The 20,377-nt window shown below is 36.5% G+C and overlaps 1 protein-coding gene across 1 annotated transcript in view; it reads left to right on the top strand.

Moving 5' to 3' along the window:
- CLEC16A (C-type lectin domain family 16, member A) overlaps window positions 1–13,553 on the top strand; it is a 76,801-nt gene extending 63,248 nt beyond the window's left edge. The window contains 3 exon segments of the mRNA XM_009887744.1: window positions 2,487–2,627; window positions 13,101–13,450; window positions 13,452–13,553. Of these exon segments, the coding sequence (XP_009886046.1) occupies window positions 2,487–2,627; window positions 13,101–13,450; window positions 13,452–13,553 (593 nt within the window).
- Window positions 13,554–20,377: the final 6,824 nt, after the last annotated feature.

Below are 20,377 nucleotides of genomic sequence, written 5' to 3'. Positions count from 1 at the left end.
TATCAGCCATGGCAGATCCCCTGATCATTGGACTTGAAACTAGTCTGTAAGTATACTAAATTGATGAGAACTGTTAATAAAGCTACAGTCATCATATATTGACATGGCAGGGCAAATGTGGAGACTAAAAATGTCAGTTAATCCATTTTTTTAATGCTGGTTGAAGTTGCAGCAGCTACTGGCAACAGAGCGCCAAGTGACCTATTATTTTTTTTTCCAGTTTTTTTTCTTTGCATTAAACCAGTTATTTTTCAGTTATATGAGGTTGTATTGGAGTTTCTTAAAAGTAAACAATCTCTACAAGTCGAAATTTTTACGAAGTGCATCAGGTTTTCCAAGGCAGAATAGCACTTTGCAAAGATGCAGAATAACTAGTGAAAGAAATAGTTTTCAGGCATGTAAGAGTTGGGGTTTTTTTCATTCACGCTTGCGAAAAAGCTCAAGTTCATCATTGCCTTGATTTGACTAGGGACCAACTTGTGGAAGGACTTGAGAATTTTTTATGAGATAACTACACTTACAAGAACAGAATAGAAAGAAATCGAAAAACAAAAAAAAAGAAGTTGGGGTAATGAAGGTATGGTTTACAATGACAAAACAGTTTCTGCTTTCTTTGCCAAGGTTTTATTTCTACTTCTCAGGCCTTTCTTTTTTTTCTTCTTCCCCTTGTCTTGCTTGTCCTGTTCTCTGCCACCGCCACCCTTTCCCCTTCTCACCTTCAAATTTGGTTCTTCATTGATCTTACAGTTCAGGCAGTCTTTTACATGAAATCATTTATAAGACAGTAAGAAGATTTTCTCCAATTTAGGAGAACGATTTGCATTAATTGATTATGAAAAAGCTCCTTTAAAAAAAGCTAATAAGCTATTACAAGATTTGGCATGAAATTTTGCTGCTGTTGTGTAAAACCTGGCAAAAGGATAACTACAGGTACATGCTTTATGAAAGAAACCCAGTCTTATGAAATAAGATCTTCTCCAAGGAACTAGGAAGGTACATCTTTACAGTAATACCTTACTGAGTCTTAAATAGAAAGTTTTGTTGAAGCAGAATCGTGACTACTGGAAAGGAAATATTTGTGGTTTTAACTAATCTCTATCACAACTTGAGAGTCATAAAGTAGTAAGAAAGGCACCTCTAGAACCTTTTTAGTGTTATTTTACTTCCTGTAGCCGTGATTAATTCTACTTACTTTTTCTTTGCAGATATTTCCTGAAGGAGTTTCCCGGTTAGAATATTTGTTCTTAGTCAGTGATTTCCCAGTTACTATTTTGAATGATTTAGCTTTACCGTTCTCTCCCAGCTAAATTACCTTCCAGTTGCACACTTAAAATCCTTCCTCTGCAGTGGTATTGGGACAGAAAATATGTTAAGATCATTTGCAAGCAAATGCTTTGTGAATCCATGAGCACTGTTTTGCAGAACCTTTAGACAGGCAATCTTGCTGGATCAGACCAGCTTTTCCTATGATGATCCCAGTAGACCTTGTTTACTTTTTCTACAATTTCTACTATTTTGGTGAGGATGGAAGAGTTCTCCTTTCTTGAAGTGCAAACCTTTTGTGGATATAGAATGCCTTGGATGGGTGCACTTTCTTCCAGCACTTTAAGGGAAACAAAATATACTCTTATACCAATGGCTTTAGTAACTGTTCCAAAACAAAGTTTCATTCAATTTAACAGATGACTTTGCCTCACTTCTGTGGTCACAAGTCCATTGATTATTCCTTGTTTCCCATGCTAATTGGTGTTTCAAAATGTGAAGTATGTATGAGAAACCTAATGCACATTTGGTATATTAAAAACTATATATATCAGTGTCCCTGAGTGCCATAAAAGTCTTTCACGTTTGAGGTAGTTAGTTTGTGGTTAAGTTATTGCAGACTGTTGGGCGTTGCTGTGTGTAACCTCAGTTTAACTTATCTAAGTGATTGTAGAAGATCAATCAGTTTGGTTTCTGAAATAAAATACATGAAATAAATTACATTTGTGGAATAATTAGTTGCTTACCAAAATATCTTGGTTTTAACTAACATAGACATCTCTTGCCTTAGCGGTTATTTAATTCTTTCAAGTGGTGTTCATCTTGTACATAATGAGCAGTAACTGAAAATAAGAGAAAAGCTTGATGAAAGTGGCATGCACCCGTGTAAAATTATGATGCAAGTGCTAACAGCAATTCAGATAGCATTGCGTTTCTTTCTGCAAGTGGTTTTGAGTAGTTCTTGTGTATAAGCATGGGAAGTAGAGAGTAAGAGGTGGGACCACAGATTAAGTCAGATTATTAACAGAACAGATGTTAGCTTTTTTTCTGTCTGTCTTCATCATCTGAGGTGAAGATGAGAGAGAGTGCATCCTCTGGGTCTCTGCATGAAATTAACATCACTTTGATGCAATGATCGCTCTTACCCATTCTCAATGTGTTCATGTGGGCTAACTCTTTCAAGCTAATTAATAACTCATAAACTTCATTGTCCTGTTTTGCAGGCTTTGCTGTAGCCCAGTGTATAAATCAGCACAATCCATCACCACTCTCATCACCGTCACCTTCCAGTGGGAGCACAGGGCGCTGTGATTCAGTGACTGCCAGCTCAACATCCACTCCTTCTGCTACACAGAGCCCATCAGGTACTAAATCACAATTTTCAGCCTAGGCACCAAGGGATGTAGAGTAGTTTATTGTAAAATTAAGTTACTATTTTATTGGTTAAATACAGAGTAGGGCTTTATGTTTTCAGATCACTTGGTCATTCAGCTAAATAAGTTAAAGTAAATAATGGTGCAAATGTTAATGACCTCTTGAGCTTTCTGGAGCTCTAATCTTTCAGCAGTGATTTTAAGCACTGGTGAAATTATGTCCTGCTTGTCTGATTTTTCTCCTAGCACATACAATTCAAAATGGTGTGTTTTGTTGTTTGGGTTTTTTTTAAACTGAAGTTTTACTTTGCATAAGTTTGTAATGTAAACTGTTAACCTTTCACTGTAGTGGATAAGTTGATCTCCACATGAAGCATCTTTATGAACTGGATGACACTTGCTTTTGTATGTTTATCTTATGCTAATTTTTAACAATAGACCAAATATGAATTATTTGAAAATAGTTATTTAGGATGCTAATATTGTAGAGCTTTGGCAATAACACTCTTCTGGCTGAACACGACCACATTTGAGGAGGCTGTTTTATTCGTGCAGAAGCAGCTGCCATATAAATAGACCAACAGCGTAACTTTCACAAATGTAGCTACCATGTGTTTGTATTGGTCTGTATATTTAGTGGGTACGTTTATACTGGGACTTGCTGCATTAGAATGCCTTCGTTCTTCCTTTTTTTGTGTAGTATTTGTAGAGAATCTTGTAATTATGTTTGTTCTGACCACGAATTTGGTGTGAGGTAGAAAGCCTCAAGCCGGAGACTAAACAAGAAGTAAATCCTGAAGGGTGCATACCGAAATGCTTTCCTGCTAGAACTGACCTACTTTACCTCATTTTGGCTATAAAACAATAGAGGTGATGTGATTCTCAAGACCTTTCCAAACAGTCCCCTAATTTTAACAGTCAATTGCAATGTTGATCACTCCTTGAAATGGTTGTTCTGGTTCCTCCCTTTAGGACATACCATTTTTTGGTGTGTCTTTTTTAGGATGCATCTTTATTTGGAAGCCTCGCGTGCATCTAAACTTTTTTGCAGTCGTACAGGAACTGATGCAATCTTTGTTAGGCATTTAGTGTTTTGTAGGTTTCACTGAACAGTGTCAGAAGATCAGTGTACATTATATGTCCAAAGTGACTATCCCTGCAAGAAATACTGCTGGAAAGGGTAAGCAAAGGTTGCTTATAAAGTTTATGAACAATATATAAACTATTCTAGCACCCAAACTCTAGATTAAAAAGCATCTGTTACTGTGATAGACTGACATATAGTTAAAATATTGCTGCAATATATGCAATTCCAGAATAAAATTTGGAATATTTTTCTATATGCAGTCTGTTAAAAGTTTGGAAGGACTTCATTTTATTTTCTCACTTGGTAAGTGATTGCTGTTATCCAGTCTCTTCATGGCCTAGATAATATGTGGTGATTACCCAGAGATGTGGTATCACTTGTCAAAAGTCTCAGTATAGATTGGCACTACAAGACAACAGTTGTTTGACTACGTGTTTCTCCTTAGTAGTGTAAAGGGGCTCATCTGTGATGTCCTTTACTGTATTTGAAGCCTCTTGGCAATGGTGGCTAAGTGAAAACTGTGATAATTCAGATTTTTTATTTTCGTTTCCTTTATTTTTGTTGCTGTAAGCAACATGCTAGTTCACAGAAATACCAAGCAAGACTATACTCCGTGTTTCAAACTGAGGTCTTTCAAGTGCATGTAATCTGACTTCTCTGAAAAACTGAGCAGATCTGGAGCACGTAATTCCTCGTCTAGCATAAAATGATAGTGCTATATTGAAGAATAATCAGACCATAGTTAATAAAATTAAAATCTACTTACATGGTATGTTGGTGTTCATGTAACATAAAATTCTGGGCTTTTTTCTTCTGCAGTTTAAAGGCCTGATGACAGGAGGCTGCTCATTGGTTTAAAAAACAATAAAAAAGAAAAAATCAAAACAAACAAAAGTCCCCAAACTGCCCACACACACCCCACAAAAAAACCACAAAACCAAACCAAAACTCAACCAACCAAACAGAATGAAACAAAACAAAACAAAACAAATGGAAAAAAACCCAAACAACAAACAGGAAAGGATTTTTTTAAATGCCTGGCTTCAGTCTGTGTTTTACCAGTTAGGTTGCATGAACTGTCCGCACTTAGTATGACCTTCATTGTCACTTAATCATAAAGTATATTCAAAATGCCACATGTCACGCAGGAAGACAGTCTTTGGGTGGGTTTCGGGTTTTTTTCACGGGATCTAGATGTAGATGATGTAGATGCTTCAGGAGATCTAGTTGTGAGGATACAATTCTGTGCCCTACCACTGTTAGCATAGTAACCTTCAGCAAAGTCAGTGGAGATGAACACAAGAATTTGTGTCAGCTACTTCAGTTTGAAGTCAGCAGCTTGCGTTAACCTGCTGGAGGGCTGACTTTTGAACTCAACACCTGGATTTGGTTCTGCTAACTGTACTTGGAAGGCAGTACAAAGAGGAAGACAGTGACTGTATGTGCACGAGCAGGTAATTTGGTGCAATAGGACAATGAACAGTTGGTACTGAGGTGCATTCATCTAATCTGCATGTGGCGTGGCTTGGGGATTTTGCTGTAGACCATATTTACTCTGACCTTTAGGACCAGGCAACCCTGCCATGTAGGCGATTGTCTGAAGGACCAATTATTAGTTCAGATGTGTGTTACTATTAATATTTGAAGTGTATTTGGTGCATAGTTGCAGCATATCCTATAGTTTGGTGAAAGAATCTCATTAATGCACAGAAACTGTTCCTAAAATCAGACTAAAGCGGTAAGTGTGCGTAATTCTTCAAAGCTGCTTCATTGTTCTGAACCAAACTGCTAACGTGGTTGCAGCCAATAATGAACAAGCAATGCTGTAAATAATTACAACTGAGTGGCTGATGGTGTCTCAAGGTCCGTAGTATGAACTAGAGAGGATTCTGAAATCCCTCGAGCTGGGTCTTTCGGGGCTGGGGTTGTGGGTAGGGTTTTCTCCAACCCAGGGGGCTGCTTTGGCACTTTTTGCTAATCTTCTGTGTCAGATCAATACTATTGTCTGTTCCTGGGAGCAATGTTTCTGCATTAACTCATTTGACCAGTTTACTTCAAGTTTGTAATAAATGTTTTCATGAATGTTTTCCCTTCTATAGTATTTATATGTAATTGTGATCTATACTGGAAACTGTTGCCAGGAGCATGACCCTGAAAGAGGTTATCTGTTTGGTATGTCCAGATAGCTGTTCTGTAGGCTTCTGCATGAACAGTACACTGCTGAAATAAGCAGTAGTATCTTCACCACTCTGTGTTATATCAGGTCCTGCTGACCACTCAGCTGAGTTACAGAAACAATTGTTGGTATTCACCCACTTCAGTGTAAAACCATGTGGATTTTACCTTAACCTGTTGAGGACTATTGAAACTGAACTGCCTTACTCTGCTGTGAAGCAGAAGAGGAGGCTAACATAGTGTGAAGTGTTTCCTTCATGGAGGAAGTAACAAGTAGCTGATGAACAGCAAGCCGTTACCAAGATCTGTTTTATGCCCCAAGATAGCACTTGAATGCTGCCACAAATGAATCTCCCTTCTCATTTTCCATTCCATTTTAAACACACTCATGTGAGCACACACATGTGCTCTCTGTCCTTCCCTCCTTCCTTGCTCCCCTGTTTGTTCTGGCAACTGCTCAGGTTGTTGACCATGAAGAACATGCTAAGTTGCTTAGGAACTTCAGCCAAGAAGGCCAGACAAGTTAAAGGGGAGATGTGTATGTAGACTTCAAGTAAACTACCTCAACTACCTTTCTTAAGAGTAACATCTTAAACCACGACAGCTGTTTCTACTGTAATGTTGTGATTATAGTGTCCTAAGCTACTGTCTATTGACAGTTTTAAACTGTTGAGAGTTTGATATATTTGAGATGGTACTTTTAATCTTCACAGAGTTGCTTCAGGAAATAAGATTTGGAACATACACACTGAATTTTCCATCAAACAGTGATAGATGAGAACAAAATAAAGACAAATTGCGTAATTGTTAGCTGAGAGAAAACAATGTTGCAAGGTAGAGTACATATTAACAGTTAAACAGTAAAAGAGCTTTCAGAAATGTATCACAGGAAAAAAAAAAGTCATTTTATTTTGGTGTTTTGTAAAAAACTTTTACTTGCTGTCACACCTACCTGCATCAAACAATCACACAGTATCTTAGTGTGAGGGGAGGTTAACTGAACTTACATAAAATCATACGACTACTGTGCATGTTTTGGTCCATTGTAAGAGAACAATAGTTGCATTAATTGCGTTGTCATGAGTAAAACAAACTCTTATGACTACTGAGTTTATCAGCTATCCTGTCTAATAATTGTCACAATACTTCATGGCACAGATATTTTAAAGCCGAGCAGCTCCCCCATTTGCAGTATTTGGGAATTAAGCTTAGCCCTTTACAAGATCTCTGCTCTGTAAAACTGAAAAGGCAGAAGTCATCCCTTAAAGGATAATTCCTAGCAAGACAGAAAAAGCAGTATCAGGTTGGTTTTTTCTTTGTATTTACACATTGGGTTTTTTAATTAACATGTCCTTTTGGAGTGTTGCTATGCATAAGATAAAAATGTTCTCTTGCTAGGCAGATTTTAATCATCAAGCTTCTGAGCTTAGAATGCAGTCTCTTCTTGGCTACACTTGCTGGAACCATGCACTTTAAAGTACTTATTTTTATATATGCCAAGGATTAAGATAAAGAAGCTCACTTACTGTAAGTTAGCAGTCTTCCAGTATTGTGTATGTGTAATGTTATCTACACTGTATATTATCACTTTTTAAGTTGTCTTAAGCTTTAAAATGCAATTGGCTTCAATATTTAAGAAATTTGTTTACATTGGAGCAATGGATATTGAGGACTTCAGAAGGCATTGATTTTCTGTGCCACTTATGCTGTGTTTCACACTTCTGGTAGATATTGATGGTAAAAGGTCTAAAATAAGGACAAAGAGCTGTCCCTTGTTGCAGAGAAAATATTGGATTCCAGTCTGTAAAATAAAACTTACATATTCCAAGGAAAGGATGATTAATCAAGCATGGAAAGCCTGTAAGAGCAGTGCCTGCCATGTTACTGAAACCATCCCTGTCTCTTCCCTCTATAATCAGCAACATAAACGTGGTTTGATCTCTCCTGTTCAATGATGCCAGTAATTTTCTAACTAGGTGAGGAAGTACTTTTGTTTCTAGAAAGCTTATTTTCTAGAAACTTTCTATGCACCGAACATCATCATCTGAACTGCTGCTATCTTTTAAAACACTCTGTTTGGCTTTTTTTGTAAACCAAATCTAATACTTCAGTTTCATATCATAGAATAGTAGGGCTGAAGTATTGTCACCTGCACGGTAGTGCAATCTACCTGATTTCCACTGGGCATAAATTACAATAATTCTATGTCAGCAGAATTTGTGATAAATAGCTTCTCTCAAGATTTCTAAAGCATGTGAGTAGATTGTAATGCTAATAAATGCCTGCCAGTCCCTCCTTGGTGTAAGTGCTGTCAGTATTGCCAGATGTAGCCCAAACTGTATTATGAAAATTTCCAGATAGGTAAGCAAAGATAAATTCAGTGAAAGCCATTTATTTCATTTCTAAAGAATGAATGCTTCCAGCTTCAGAAGTATTTCCCAAACTTACAAGACTCTTGGTGTGGTGTCAAATTGTATTCAAGATACCAGCAGTTATGGATGTGTCCTTGTCACTTATTCTTGTTGCTACTCTAACGTGTTTCCTTTGTCTTCATTCCAGTTTCCCTTCCTTGTTTCATTGTTAAAGCCTTTGTATGATATATCGCTGTGTTTTCCTCTAGTAAGGTCTGGCAGGAAAGGACGTCGGCGGGTGTTTAGTCTGTCGGAGGCTGACAGTCACGGTGGACACTGGGTTTAGGTCTTCAAGCAGCAGCTGCAACAGAAACTACCGCAATATCAATTCAGGCAGGTTACTCCATAAGCTTTCAAAAGCCCATAACAGTTAATAGAAGATATTTGGTTTCTGTGCTGACAGCAATGACAGTGAGGTAGGAAACTGAAGAAAGCATTATAAATATTTGTCTCTACTGCTTTTTGGGGGGAGAACTGTAAAGCAATAATTAGCTTTTTCTGAAAGCCTTATCTGCAGTTTCTCCCATGTTTCTTGGCTCTCATGCCAAAGATGGAACTTCTGCTATCAAGCCTCCAGCTTCAACGCAGCTATGTCTTCATTTGCACAGGGGCAGCCATGGCTGTAGTGGAATTTAGTAAGCACAGGCTCCTGAATGGACAGTAATGCAGGTACTTGGCTAGCAGCAAGAAATCTATTTATAACTTTGGTAAAATGGACATGCATTCAACATAAGACTGTCCTTGGACTGTGACGGTACAAGCTTAATGTCATCAAACTCAGGCAGATGGCTTTATGGGCTGTTTAATTGCCTGAAGAGGTGAGGAGGGGAAGCATATGCAAAAAAGGTGGAAATAAGCTTCGGACTACCTTCTTATTCTTGTAACCTGTTTTAACTTGTATCTATTTATTTAATTTTTTTTTACTATCATGGCATGATGATATTTTACTCTGTTGATATTATATAAACACCCTTTCTCATCTTTATAGATTTACTTTGCATCTTTTCACTTAATGTCCTGTTACTTATATTTTTGTTATCCTTTCATAGTATGTTGCTGTACAGATCAGGACACTTCTCTGTAGATGATATTCATTCTTTCCTTTTCCTATTCTTTTCTATTTTCTTTCAATAATAATCATCTTAACCATATGTTAATATAACAGAAATTGAGTGATTTGGTTTAGATTTTTTTTGCTGTGATTATAATCTTGGTAGCATTATAGAAGTGCTGAAAGACATCTAAGGTTGCTGAAGCCACTGCAACCAGAGAGAGCTGATAATAGCCAAAAACTTGTAAAATGACACCCTGTTTTCAAACCCTGTTTGGTACTTAAATTTGGGGGTACATGGGAGGTGTTTGTTAGCACTAAATGTTAACATCACAACTGTTTTAAGAAACTGACTTCACTCTCCCTGTTTTTGTTGCAGATCTGGCTTACATTTTTTGCCAGAGCACTCTTGTTTAAATACATGGGTGTTGGGGCGAGTTAAAAAAAATGCTGTTTTCCCATATTAGATGATAACTTTTTGATATTTAAGAGTAGAGCATATCTTAGTGGATGGTGATTTTATTCAGGTAAAAATGACAATTATTTTTGCTCTTTCTATCCAAAAGTCAAACTGGAACCAAGTGCTAGGGGTTTGAGGTTTTTTTGAAAGCCAGTTAGTACTTTTATGTGCAATATAGACACAAGTTCCAGATAACAGGTAGAGAACTTAATGTCTAAACATACTAGTTGCCCTGAAACTGTTTTGAATCAAGAGCTTGGTGCCTATCTGGATTTTGGAGACAGACATTCTTCTAAATAATCCCTTCTTGAGCTTTTTTTCAGCGAGGGTGCATCTTTTTGCCAATTGTTTATTCCAGTTTTAGAGACTTTAAGAATTCAGACCATATAAATATATATTTATTTACTTGGATCCTCATCTGAATTGAGCATGACTTCAAAAGTCTTTGAAATTCTGAGCCTCAAAAATTTTCTCATTAGCAATTGTTGTCCTGAAGCCATGTATTCAATTAAATGGGAGGTGTTATATGTGAAAACTTTTTACATCAAGAGGGTGGTCTTATTTTTTCATTGTAATGCCTCCTATATACCAAAATTTCATTCCAAGATGGTGTATCTTTGTATTCCGTTTTCTGTTTAGTTTCCTTCATCTGTGGTCTGGGATTGTTTCCTCTATCCTTGTATGCAAAAGATATGAGAGATGACCATGCTTCAAAAATTAGCTAGCACAAGCTTATAGTTGTAGTTTCAGGCTAAGTATACATGTCAAGTAGCCTATGGATTTGAGAGCTTGGTCACAAAGATTTAAGTACTGCTCTCATAGCCATAGTTTATAGCTGTGAAAGAGTCAGATTTTTAGTTAAGTATTGGTCCAGAAGGGACAATATATTGCAAAATAGTAGTGAGAGCTGTTGACCTTTTCTAGACAATGTTTTAAAATTCACCCTTCACCACCCCATTGTGTACTGGTATTTGCTTTCTGCCCCTGCAGGGACTAGTGCCAGTTTCAGAATACCTAGTCGTTTTGGCAGAAGTGCCATGCCGGCTTACAAAAATCTGTAACAGAGTAGCAGAAGTGAAGCTCTAACAGTGACTAATGAAATACTGAAAGTAGAGGAGAGAGACTTACTTCAATCAATAGTACATAAAAGTGGGAGGCAAGCATAGAAGAGCTCTAATTTTGCATTCTCTATAAATACTGCAGCGAAAATACTGGACAGAGTATATTCTGCTTACTTTTTTGATATTTTTATCTTTTTTTCTGAATGTTTTTTTAGACTTTTGGATAGAAAATTGGGACTTGTTGACTCCAATTACTTCTTCTTTTTGAGACTTTTTTCAAATACTTTCTGTTTCTTTGTGGCGTTAAGAAGGGAGTCACTTTAGCATTAATTTAGATCCTACTTGGAAGGATTTGGGGACAATACAGCATAGCGAAAGAATATGTCTGTCATGACAAATGGAAGTATAGTGAAAATATGTTAATATTTTGTGGGGAGTCGGGGAGGAATGATTTAAGAAATGAATTGCAGAATCAGAAGTAAAATAGAAGAACTGCAATAAAAATGTGCTGTATATAACATTCCTGAGCAGAATACCGTTGGTTGATAATACTTTATTTACCAGAATGTCTCAGGTTTCTGAATCCTGAATTTTGGTGAATATTCATACTATAATTAAGATAAAAAGTAATTTTGGCAATAAACATTTGATATTCTATTAAGATTTTATAAAGTCAGAAAGTAAAATCACTGCAAAGAGACTCACTGTTTTGTGCATACCAAACTGCGACAGTATTTATCTTGGAATTCAGAGAAATTTTCAGCTCATTTTCTGTGCAAGTCTTGCATCGTATCCTCTGTTATTGATCACTACATTCTCACTAAAACTTCTTGACAGCTAAAAAGAAGAATCTGCAGAGTTACTTTGAATCTGTCCTTATTTTGCAAAAATAATTGGTGATGTCCCTTTTATCTAAAAGGTGACTTTTTTTACAATCTATAAATTTCGTTTTCATTAAAGCGAGAAGCTTTAGCCACTGATTCAGCAAAAAGTAGAATTGAGTGGTCTTCTGAAGTGAGAATACACCATTGTTTGGGGTTATCTTACCAGAAAGATAAAAAACCCGATAATCTTACTGTTATCCCACTGATACCTTACTGATATCCATTCCATTCTCAGCTTTGGGTTTGTTTTATTTGCCTTATGTTCATGCTTTCTTTTCTTTTACAGGATTAATTGGAATCATATTGAAACTGAAATATTAAGGTCACTGTGTATTAAAAACAGAACCTAATTCTGAGTTTATATATTCACTACATTGCCTTGTAGACTTCTCTGCAGATGCCTGTACACTTGAACACATGCTGTTTCTTACAAAAGCTCTAAAAATGGTCTGTCTTGAAGCTGGATACCTGTTACATTACACTAGTCTGAAAAGAGAAAAAACCTGACTTTTCTGGGCATACTTGCTCATATGAGGCTATATCGCCTCATTCACTATCCATCTGAGCCAAATGAGCAGTTTACTTGATAGTTAGCTAGCATTTTAAGGGGTAGAAGGACAAATAGCTGTTTGGGGTTTTTTTCCATTGTGTGGGAAGGTATAGTGGCATATCGGTTTTCTATGGTATGTGATGCTTATTCCCGATTTTATCTGTATTGTATGCTCCATGCTTAGGAGCACACAAAACAAATCATATAACACAATCAGGCCTATTTTGCAGCACCTTTCAGTTGCAGTAAGCACATTATTCTCCTTCCCGTTCTTCCATAGTTCTGCTATCTGTGGTTGACGTGTCACTTAAATGTGGATCTGGAGAATGAAATGAGAGAATGACTTCCAATTTTTGTAAGAAACAAGTCACCTCTTGGGAAAACTAGTTATATGGGTGTTCTTTTTTTTATTCCTGAAGAGCTTCCTGGTATGGGGTGGCTAATCATTTTAGTCTATACTAAATACTGGAGAGGCTTTCTTATTCTTCCCCTTAATTTCCTCTCTCTAGGAATATTTCTGATGTTGCTGCATATTCTAATACTAAATGTGTAAAATTTTCTGCGTCATAATTTGAACAGTTTCCTGCTGGCATTTTATGTTATGCCTTCATAATATGTTGTTTTCTTTCTAATTACTAAAAAGTGAACATGTAAGCATAGTGCTTCACAGAACTGCATTTTCCCACCCGATTATTCATAAATACTCATAAATAATAGTATACTGTTAGGCTTCATGTACACACTAAGTTGAATATTGATTGTTTCTTGGCGTTTTCTTTTATTAGATGATGCTTCAGCTCCAGAGCAGCCTCAGATGTCCATTTCTGGTCAGATGATCGTTTCTGGTCAGACAATGTTGACTGATGAAACTCTTTCAGCTGTCTCAAAGTCTAGCAAGAATGCTGTAAAAAACAGTGACATAGAAACAGCAAACCTGTCTCCTAGCCTGATTCCTGCACAGCAGCCAACAATATCGTTAATAACAGACGATAATACGGATGCGCTAAGTGTCGAGTCACTTACGCTGGTGCCACCAGTTGATCCACACAGCATTCGAACTTTCAGCTGCATTTCTCAGTCCTCTTTGCAATCTGAAGTTGAAGTTTGCAAGGTAAAAGAGGTAGAGGAAGAATGTTCTGACTAAAGCCAGCCTGCAGACTGTGATAAACAGTGAAGCAAATGCAACCAAATTCTTCGTTGTTTTTTCTTTGGGAGTGCAGATACTTCTTGAAGCTTGAGAGGTCTGTAAGAAGAGGCCCACTGATGAAAGAGAGTGTGGGCAGCTTTTAGAGTAAACATCAGATGCTCGGCATATTTTAACTGGAGAAGAAAAAAAAAACCAACTTCTGAATCCGGACTGATTGTTTCCTACCAATTTCTGTTATATAAGAACATGACAGTATATCAGAGCACCTACTTTCTTTCTATTATAGAGTTCCAGCTGCCAGAAATAAGTTAATTGTAAAAGGTCTAGAGTTTTATGGCAAAGTGAAGAAATTTTTGGATACCTGGCTTGAGGATATTGTATCATTACTTCTCTGAAACTGGAGACGTACCATTGACCGGAAAAAAATTACATATTGTACTACAGAGATAACATTTCCGTTTGAGACATGGTGTGTTTTTCAGTATTGTTTTGTTTTTTAAATCCTAATCTCATTCATCCTTTGGAGGCCTGCATCATACCAGCAGGCTTGGCCGCTTTCAGTGTTCTCTTGGTAGGACTCCAGACTTCAATGTTGTGTTTTCCATGTGTAATATTTATTTCAGGGTTTGATTCAAAGCAAGATATATATATCAAACAATTTTTTAAAAGGTAAAAGCCTGGAATTTAAAGACAAATGCTTATTCAAATTTACATAAAGGATTTTTGAGACTACTTTAGTCTTGTCTTAACCAGCTACAGAGGAATGTGAAATATTTTAAGAGATTGCTATAGCTTGTTTGTTCACTCCTGGCAGTCAATCCTATCTGGGATAGTGTCACAGTTAATGATGATACCCTTTCTACAGAAGGACAACTTCTAGAAGCAGACAGAAGCAGTTTTACTCTGACAAGGTTTTTTTAGATTTTTCATCTTCATGTAGAAAGAAGGTCACCTCATCTAAATGATAGTTCCTTTGCAACTCTGAAATTCAAAAAGAAAGGTATTGTGTAGTTTTTTTTCCTATCTGGGATAGTGTCACAGTTAAACAACATTGCTACATAAAAGTGATTCTGAGTTTATGCCTGCCTTACTTTTCTTCCTAGATTCTGATACCAAGTTGACAGAAAGTAGTGGGAAAAGCGTTGATTACAAGTTTGGAATGTTCTTTGCTGATTTGATACGTAATTTAACATTAATGGAATTTAAGATTTCTTATCAATTTCCAGGTGTGTTAGTTTAAATTAATAGTAAAATGAGCAGATTGTCATTATTGGTCTGCTAATAACATTGAGTGCTTTCTGGCTCTCAAAGATTGAAGACTACCATTTACTTTACTTGGTATTGTGATTTCAGTCATCAGTGCAATCTGTTTCCTCATTCTGTCTCTACTAACATAGATTTCATATCGTGTAGGTGAATCTGAAAAGTTTTTACCTACTTCCCAGTCTCTTACTGTACCTCTGCCTGGCTGTCAGATGGAATACTTGAAGTGATTTTAAATGTTATGTTTATATATGAGATTGATAAATCCACAAGTATAACTTTGCTCGCTTTTTCCCGCTTTTTCTTCACTTAATAACTTAATCTTTGTAAAACATGCATACAAGGTGTCTGCTATTGAATAGCAACAATTTTTTCTTCCCTTATTAGCTTTTGCGTGCAGTTTTGTTGATTTCTAGTTTTCTGTGGCTTCTACTTTGTCTCAAATTGAATTAACCAATATTCTGACCATTTCAGAGTGGCCCAAACTCTAAATGAATTCTGAGAGTTAGGTGTCCTCAGCACTGCTATGGATATGGGTTGAGAGTTTAGCAATGCTGGAGTAAGAATCTACCTTTATTTTGGTCGTATGCTTGGGGTGAGTTTACGTTGGAGTCACTGTTGCAGCTAATGTACATGTACCTAAACAAGCCTAGACATCAGTAGCAAGGGCACAAAGACCACATAAATTTTTATTACCTGAAGTGATTGTAGTCTAGACTTTCTCTAGTACGTTGCAGCATTACACTGTAGCCCCAGTAATATTCTGAAGTTCATTATAAAAATTGATGCCTTACTTAGCTCAAATGCAGTTTATGTTAGCTGTTAACCTTAACTCTTGACCTAGATTACACAAAGTGCCACTGTGCAGGCTGAGTTCCCTTAAATAGAATTAATTTTAGACAGTAAAACCTTGATCTTTATTTATTTAATGTCAAATTTAATTCTAGCAAGATTAGGACCATGTACAAGGAGTCTTTTTAATGGGTATGTATAATCTCATCTTTGAGCCATACTGCACAAGAAACAGCACAAAGGGAAAGAAAGCTGACTTTGTGCTTTTCATTGCCTTTGAGTGACTTTTAAATCTCATGACCAGTTGTCTACTGAGGGCTTCACAGGAAATGCCTGAGATAATACTATTATTAGGAAAATAGAAGACTAGGTCTACTGTCTAGTCCACTGCTGGCAGAGCCTTGCTGCTCAAGGGGTGGTAAGATGGGATACCGTTTAGCAGTTCTATCAAAAGCTCTCTGCAAAGATGGAATTACACTAGGAAAGCTCTGACTGCGCCAGCTCTACCAATGTCGTGTTGTTATATGAATGCTACAGCTGGTACAGACCAACCTAAATCTCTGAGTAGTTATGACACAGAAGCAATTGATTTTTGGCTTGTTTGCTTCTCATATTAAGGCATATGTGTATACAATTTGACTGTGCTTCATGCTGCATTAGGAGTCTTCAGAATGTAAAAGCTCTGGCGATGCTGAAATAATCTGTCATTGGCAGTCTTTTATCTGCAAGTACGGTGTTACTCATCTACAGTTCCCTGAAGAGTATCATATCTATCTCTCCCTTATCAGAAAAACTCAAGGGCTGTTTCCTTATCCCCCTTTCACTGTAAAAAGGAAACTCAACCAAGAAAGCATTAGCACATCAGCCACAAATGTAATTTTTTTCTAAACAAAAGTTGATTTGAGCCAGTGTAACTTCACCCTTTTTAACCAAATCCAAATACCAAGTTGCAAATGACAGCAGCAGCTAAACAACTGACCATTCAAAAGGCTCTCTATTTCAGTGTAATACTGCAGAGGGGAGGTACAAGCACTCTAAAGCAAATATAGTAATGTTCTAGAGCAAAATGTCAACATTTTGGAGATATGCTAAATTCTCAGTGTTTGTTTGTAGAAGCTATGCCTGTCTTCAGCCCTATTCTGTTCACACAAAACAGTTCTATTATTCTCTTCTGTTTGAGAAGAGAAGCCAAAGAAGCCAAGGAATACTGAATGGTACTTTGCTATTTTATGGTCCATGTGTCTCATTTCATCAAATTTTACCAAGATACTACTAGTTAAATATATATAAATATATCTTTATAATTATAAAGATACTACAAAACTGTGTGTTGCTGTCACTGTTAGGTCTCGTTGCCTCTTGCTCATTCCCTTTGCTTTTCTGTCATCCAGTGTACAACAATGAACAAGACTCCAGCTTTTCATTTGTGAAGAAAGTAATGGCAGCATACACTTGGTAATTTGGTAAAGAAGGCGGGGGGGATGGGGAGGAACATCAGTGCCCAATTCTAATGTCTGCTTCCCCAGGGAAGTAATGCTTGCAGTGTAAAAATTCTGTGCAAAAATTAATTGTTTTGCAGAAATTCTTTGAAGTAGAAAGAAACCAAAGGTTAAGATTCCTGCAGTTCATTTTACAGGGTGTGTGGATTAAACCAAATTCACTGCAAATGCGGTCTCATCTATTAATACTAAAAGCTGTCTTTTGTGTGTGAAGTCATAAATTATATACAGTATAAGGACTGAGCTCATTTGTATTCTCCGCTGTTAATTCATGATAAACTAAAATTATGACTTCTCTTTCTTAAATTAAGCTGAGCTTAAAAAAAGATACAGAATTACACCTGTTAAGCTCCTCAACATTCTTCGCTTTACAACACAGTTGGAATTTTCCTTGAAGTCACTTGGTGAGGAAAAATCAGGAATATCTTCCAGAACTCATTTATTCTTTTGCAATATTGTTGCTAAAGGACAGGTATGTGAAGTTTAAAAACTCTTCTTCCATATCCAGAATTTAAGACTCAAATCTAGATCAGTATTTAGAGTTTAAGTCAGTGTCCAGTGATTCATATGAACCCTTTGCCCAATAGAGACAGAATACAGGGGGAAATAATGTTCCTTTGTGGATTTGAATTATTCTTGTGTGTAGAATTTTTAAATTGATGGTTAAAATTGTTGATTTTGCTATAAAAAAAACTATTTTTAGGATTGAAATTACTGTGGCGATTTTTTTTTTTTTTCTAATTAAACAGTAAGACATGAGTGACTATAATTTCCGCGCTTGCTGCGAGTGGCGTGGCATGATTACCTTAAGCAGTCTAGGAATCAGATAATTGCCCTGCAATTGAGTGTCATTTTACTAGGAGTAAATTAAACTAAAACTGTATGCTTGAAGACATAGGTAAGCTATCAGGCAAGCAGGTCAAACTATGTCTAATTATGAAGCCACTTCATAAAAGTAAATACTTGAATCACGTGGTGCTCTCAGTGCTCTAGTGTCATCAGTCACTCTCTTCACTGCACACGTCATAGGGAAATAACTACAGAATAGTCTAATGAATAGTTTCACTAACCTGCATGTGGGACTCTTCAAAAGAAAACCCAAACCCCCATGCTAAACATTCTGATGTTGTCTTCACTAGCCAGCTAAAGTTAAATGGGGTGTTGCTTTTAAGAACATTGCACAGGCAGCTGTCCAGGAGACTAAGTGTTTTAGTCCTATAGCTGAATCAAAGATTTGCAGGGACGTCAGATGGGGCCATCGGTGAGATCTAGCCATTTTGCCTCAAAGATAATGAGTCTCCTTGATGAGTCTCCTACTTATTTTCAGGCAACCTAATGTTAGACATCTAAATACATGTTGAAAATTTTCTTCCTAACTGTTATTGTCATTCTTTTTGAAAGAGTTTTTTGGTATGTCACTGTTTAACCATCACTGGCCTACCCTAGGATATCACTAACCTGGGCACTGCACTTCTATTATCTAGAAGTCTTTGGAGTGGTTCTCCTGTGCTTTCCTGCTGTGTTGCTCTGATCTTTCCCAACATTTGCAGCATGAATTAGAAACAAATATAGTAACTCTTGCTGTCTCCTATTGGCTTCTGAAAAGCAGATGGTGATCCAAGCAGGGCTTGCTAGGATGGGATGTTTTTAGGGGGTGGGAGGGGAAAGTGCTTGGGGGGTTTTCTGCTGCTCAGGATTTTTTGAGCAGCAACAGACATGGGAGATGCAGTTCTGGACTAGGTCTCAAACAGAAGGTTCTTTCATATGGAAATGTATTTTTATATTACATTTGTACAGACTTTTCGCTATTTTGATCTCCCAAAATTTTTAGATTTGCGCATTGCTCAGATTTGATTTCTTTTGCAAGGTGTTATAAAATATGTATATTATGTTTGTTAATGTATTATAAATGTAAAGCTAAATTTTTCTTGTCTAATAAATGTGCACTGTGGTGGCATCTGTTTTACTGTTTTGCTAACTTGAATTCATTGGTTCTTAATATGAAAAGTTAAAAATTGAGTCGTTGTGACTCTCTTGTTAGCATAAATAAATGTGTGGATGCATTTATTTAAAAACATAACTAAAAAGGGCCTAAGAAGCAGAATAATAAGATATACTAAGAATACTTTTCGATGACAAAAGTTAAGAGTTAAATAAGGTTCAGACTAGTATATAGTGTTCCCAGGATTCTTTTAAGTTCGTAATCTTAAGATACATGAGATTATTTTTTTTTCACCTTGTTCTCCATTACTTTTGGTTCTGGGTACTCATACTAAAGTGAGTCTAAGACCTAGTAATTGCAGTCTGATAACTTAAGTATGTATGAGTAAGTATGTAAGTAAGTATGGTTTTGTGTTTGGGTGTATTTAAGGACTAACTGTGGCAGAAATATTTACAATAGGCATGAAGATAATTTTGAAAAGGATTGCGAGTAGATTAAATTGTGTGAGTTTATAGACTATTAGAATTTCTAGGAGCTTTATTTTGCCGAGCAACAGCACTGAATAATACGTTGTTACAACTCTAGGGGACCTGCTGCAAGCGTTTTAAACTTTAGGGTATAACTTTAGGCATCACCACTTGTGAATAGGTGTGTTGATATTTTTGTTGCATTTTCATTTTGAGCTGTTTTGTAAGTTTGATTGTTTTAAGTGTGAAGAGGGGGAAATGTATTTTTCTAGAAGAATGAATGTACCTGGGATTTAAACACTACATAAAGTATTTAATGAACATGAAGGACTGTCCTATGAAATATATTTCAATAAAGTTGTGTCTGAAATGTACTTCATTTGAAGGAAAAAACAAAACAAAACAAAAACAAAACAAAAACAAAACAAAAACACACACACAAAAAAAAAACCAAACCAGAAAAAAGAGTCCTGAACATGCACTTACATTTACATGGAAAAAAGCCCAAAAATAGGATTAATTGAATTCTGAAATGTCTTTCTACAGGTAATATGTATTATTTAATGCAAGTTATGTTAGACATTAGGAGTAAATGAAACAATATATTTTGTTAATTTAAAGAAAAATGTAAAAGTCTCTGGGACAGGAGTGAAATTGGAAAATACTGGTGTATGTTTCTGAAATCCAGATTTCTATAGCTGAGTCTGTATTTGCTGGCATTAATCATGTGTCATGGCTATTGAAAATCTGGACAAGAATGAACAATAGACCTTTCTTTGTAAATGGAACTTGGCAATAAAAATTGTGTTACCAAGAAAACTTACTTCCCTTTCATGTTCTGTTGCTGGATTTGATGCGCAAGGACGTTCAATAATAGTGAAATGCAAAATTTGCAGAAGCTCGCTTTTGTTAAGAAGAATGGTCTGCATATGTGAATGTCACGCATTTTAAT

This window comes from Charadrius vociferus, unplaced genomic scaffold, assembly GCF_000708025.1.
Source record: "Charadrius vociferus isolate BGI_N301 unplaced genomic scaffold, ASM70802v2 scaffold1196, whole genome shotgun sequence".
NCBI lineage: Eukaryota > Metazoa > Chordata > Aves > Charadriiformes > Charadriidae > Charadrius > Charadrius vociferus.
This window is presented reverse-complemented; position numbering and strand designations above follow the sequence as displayed.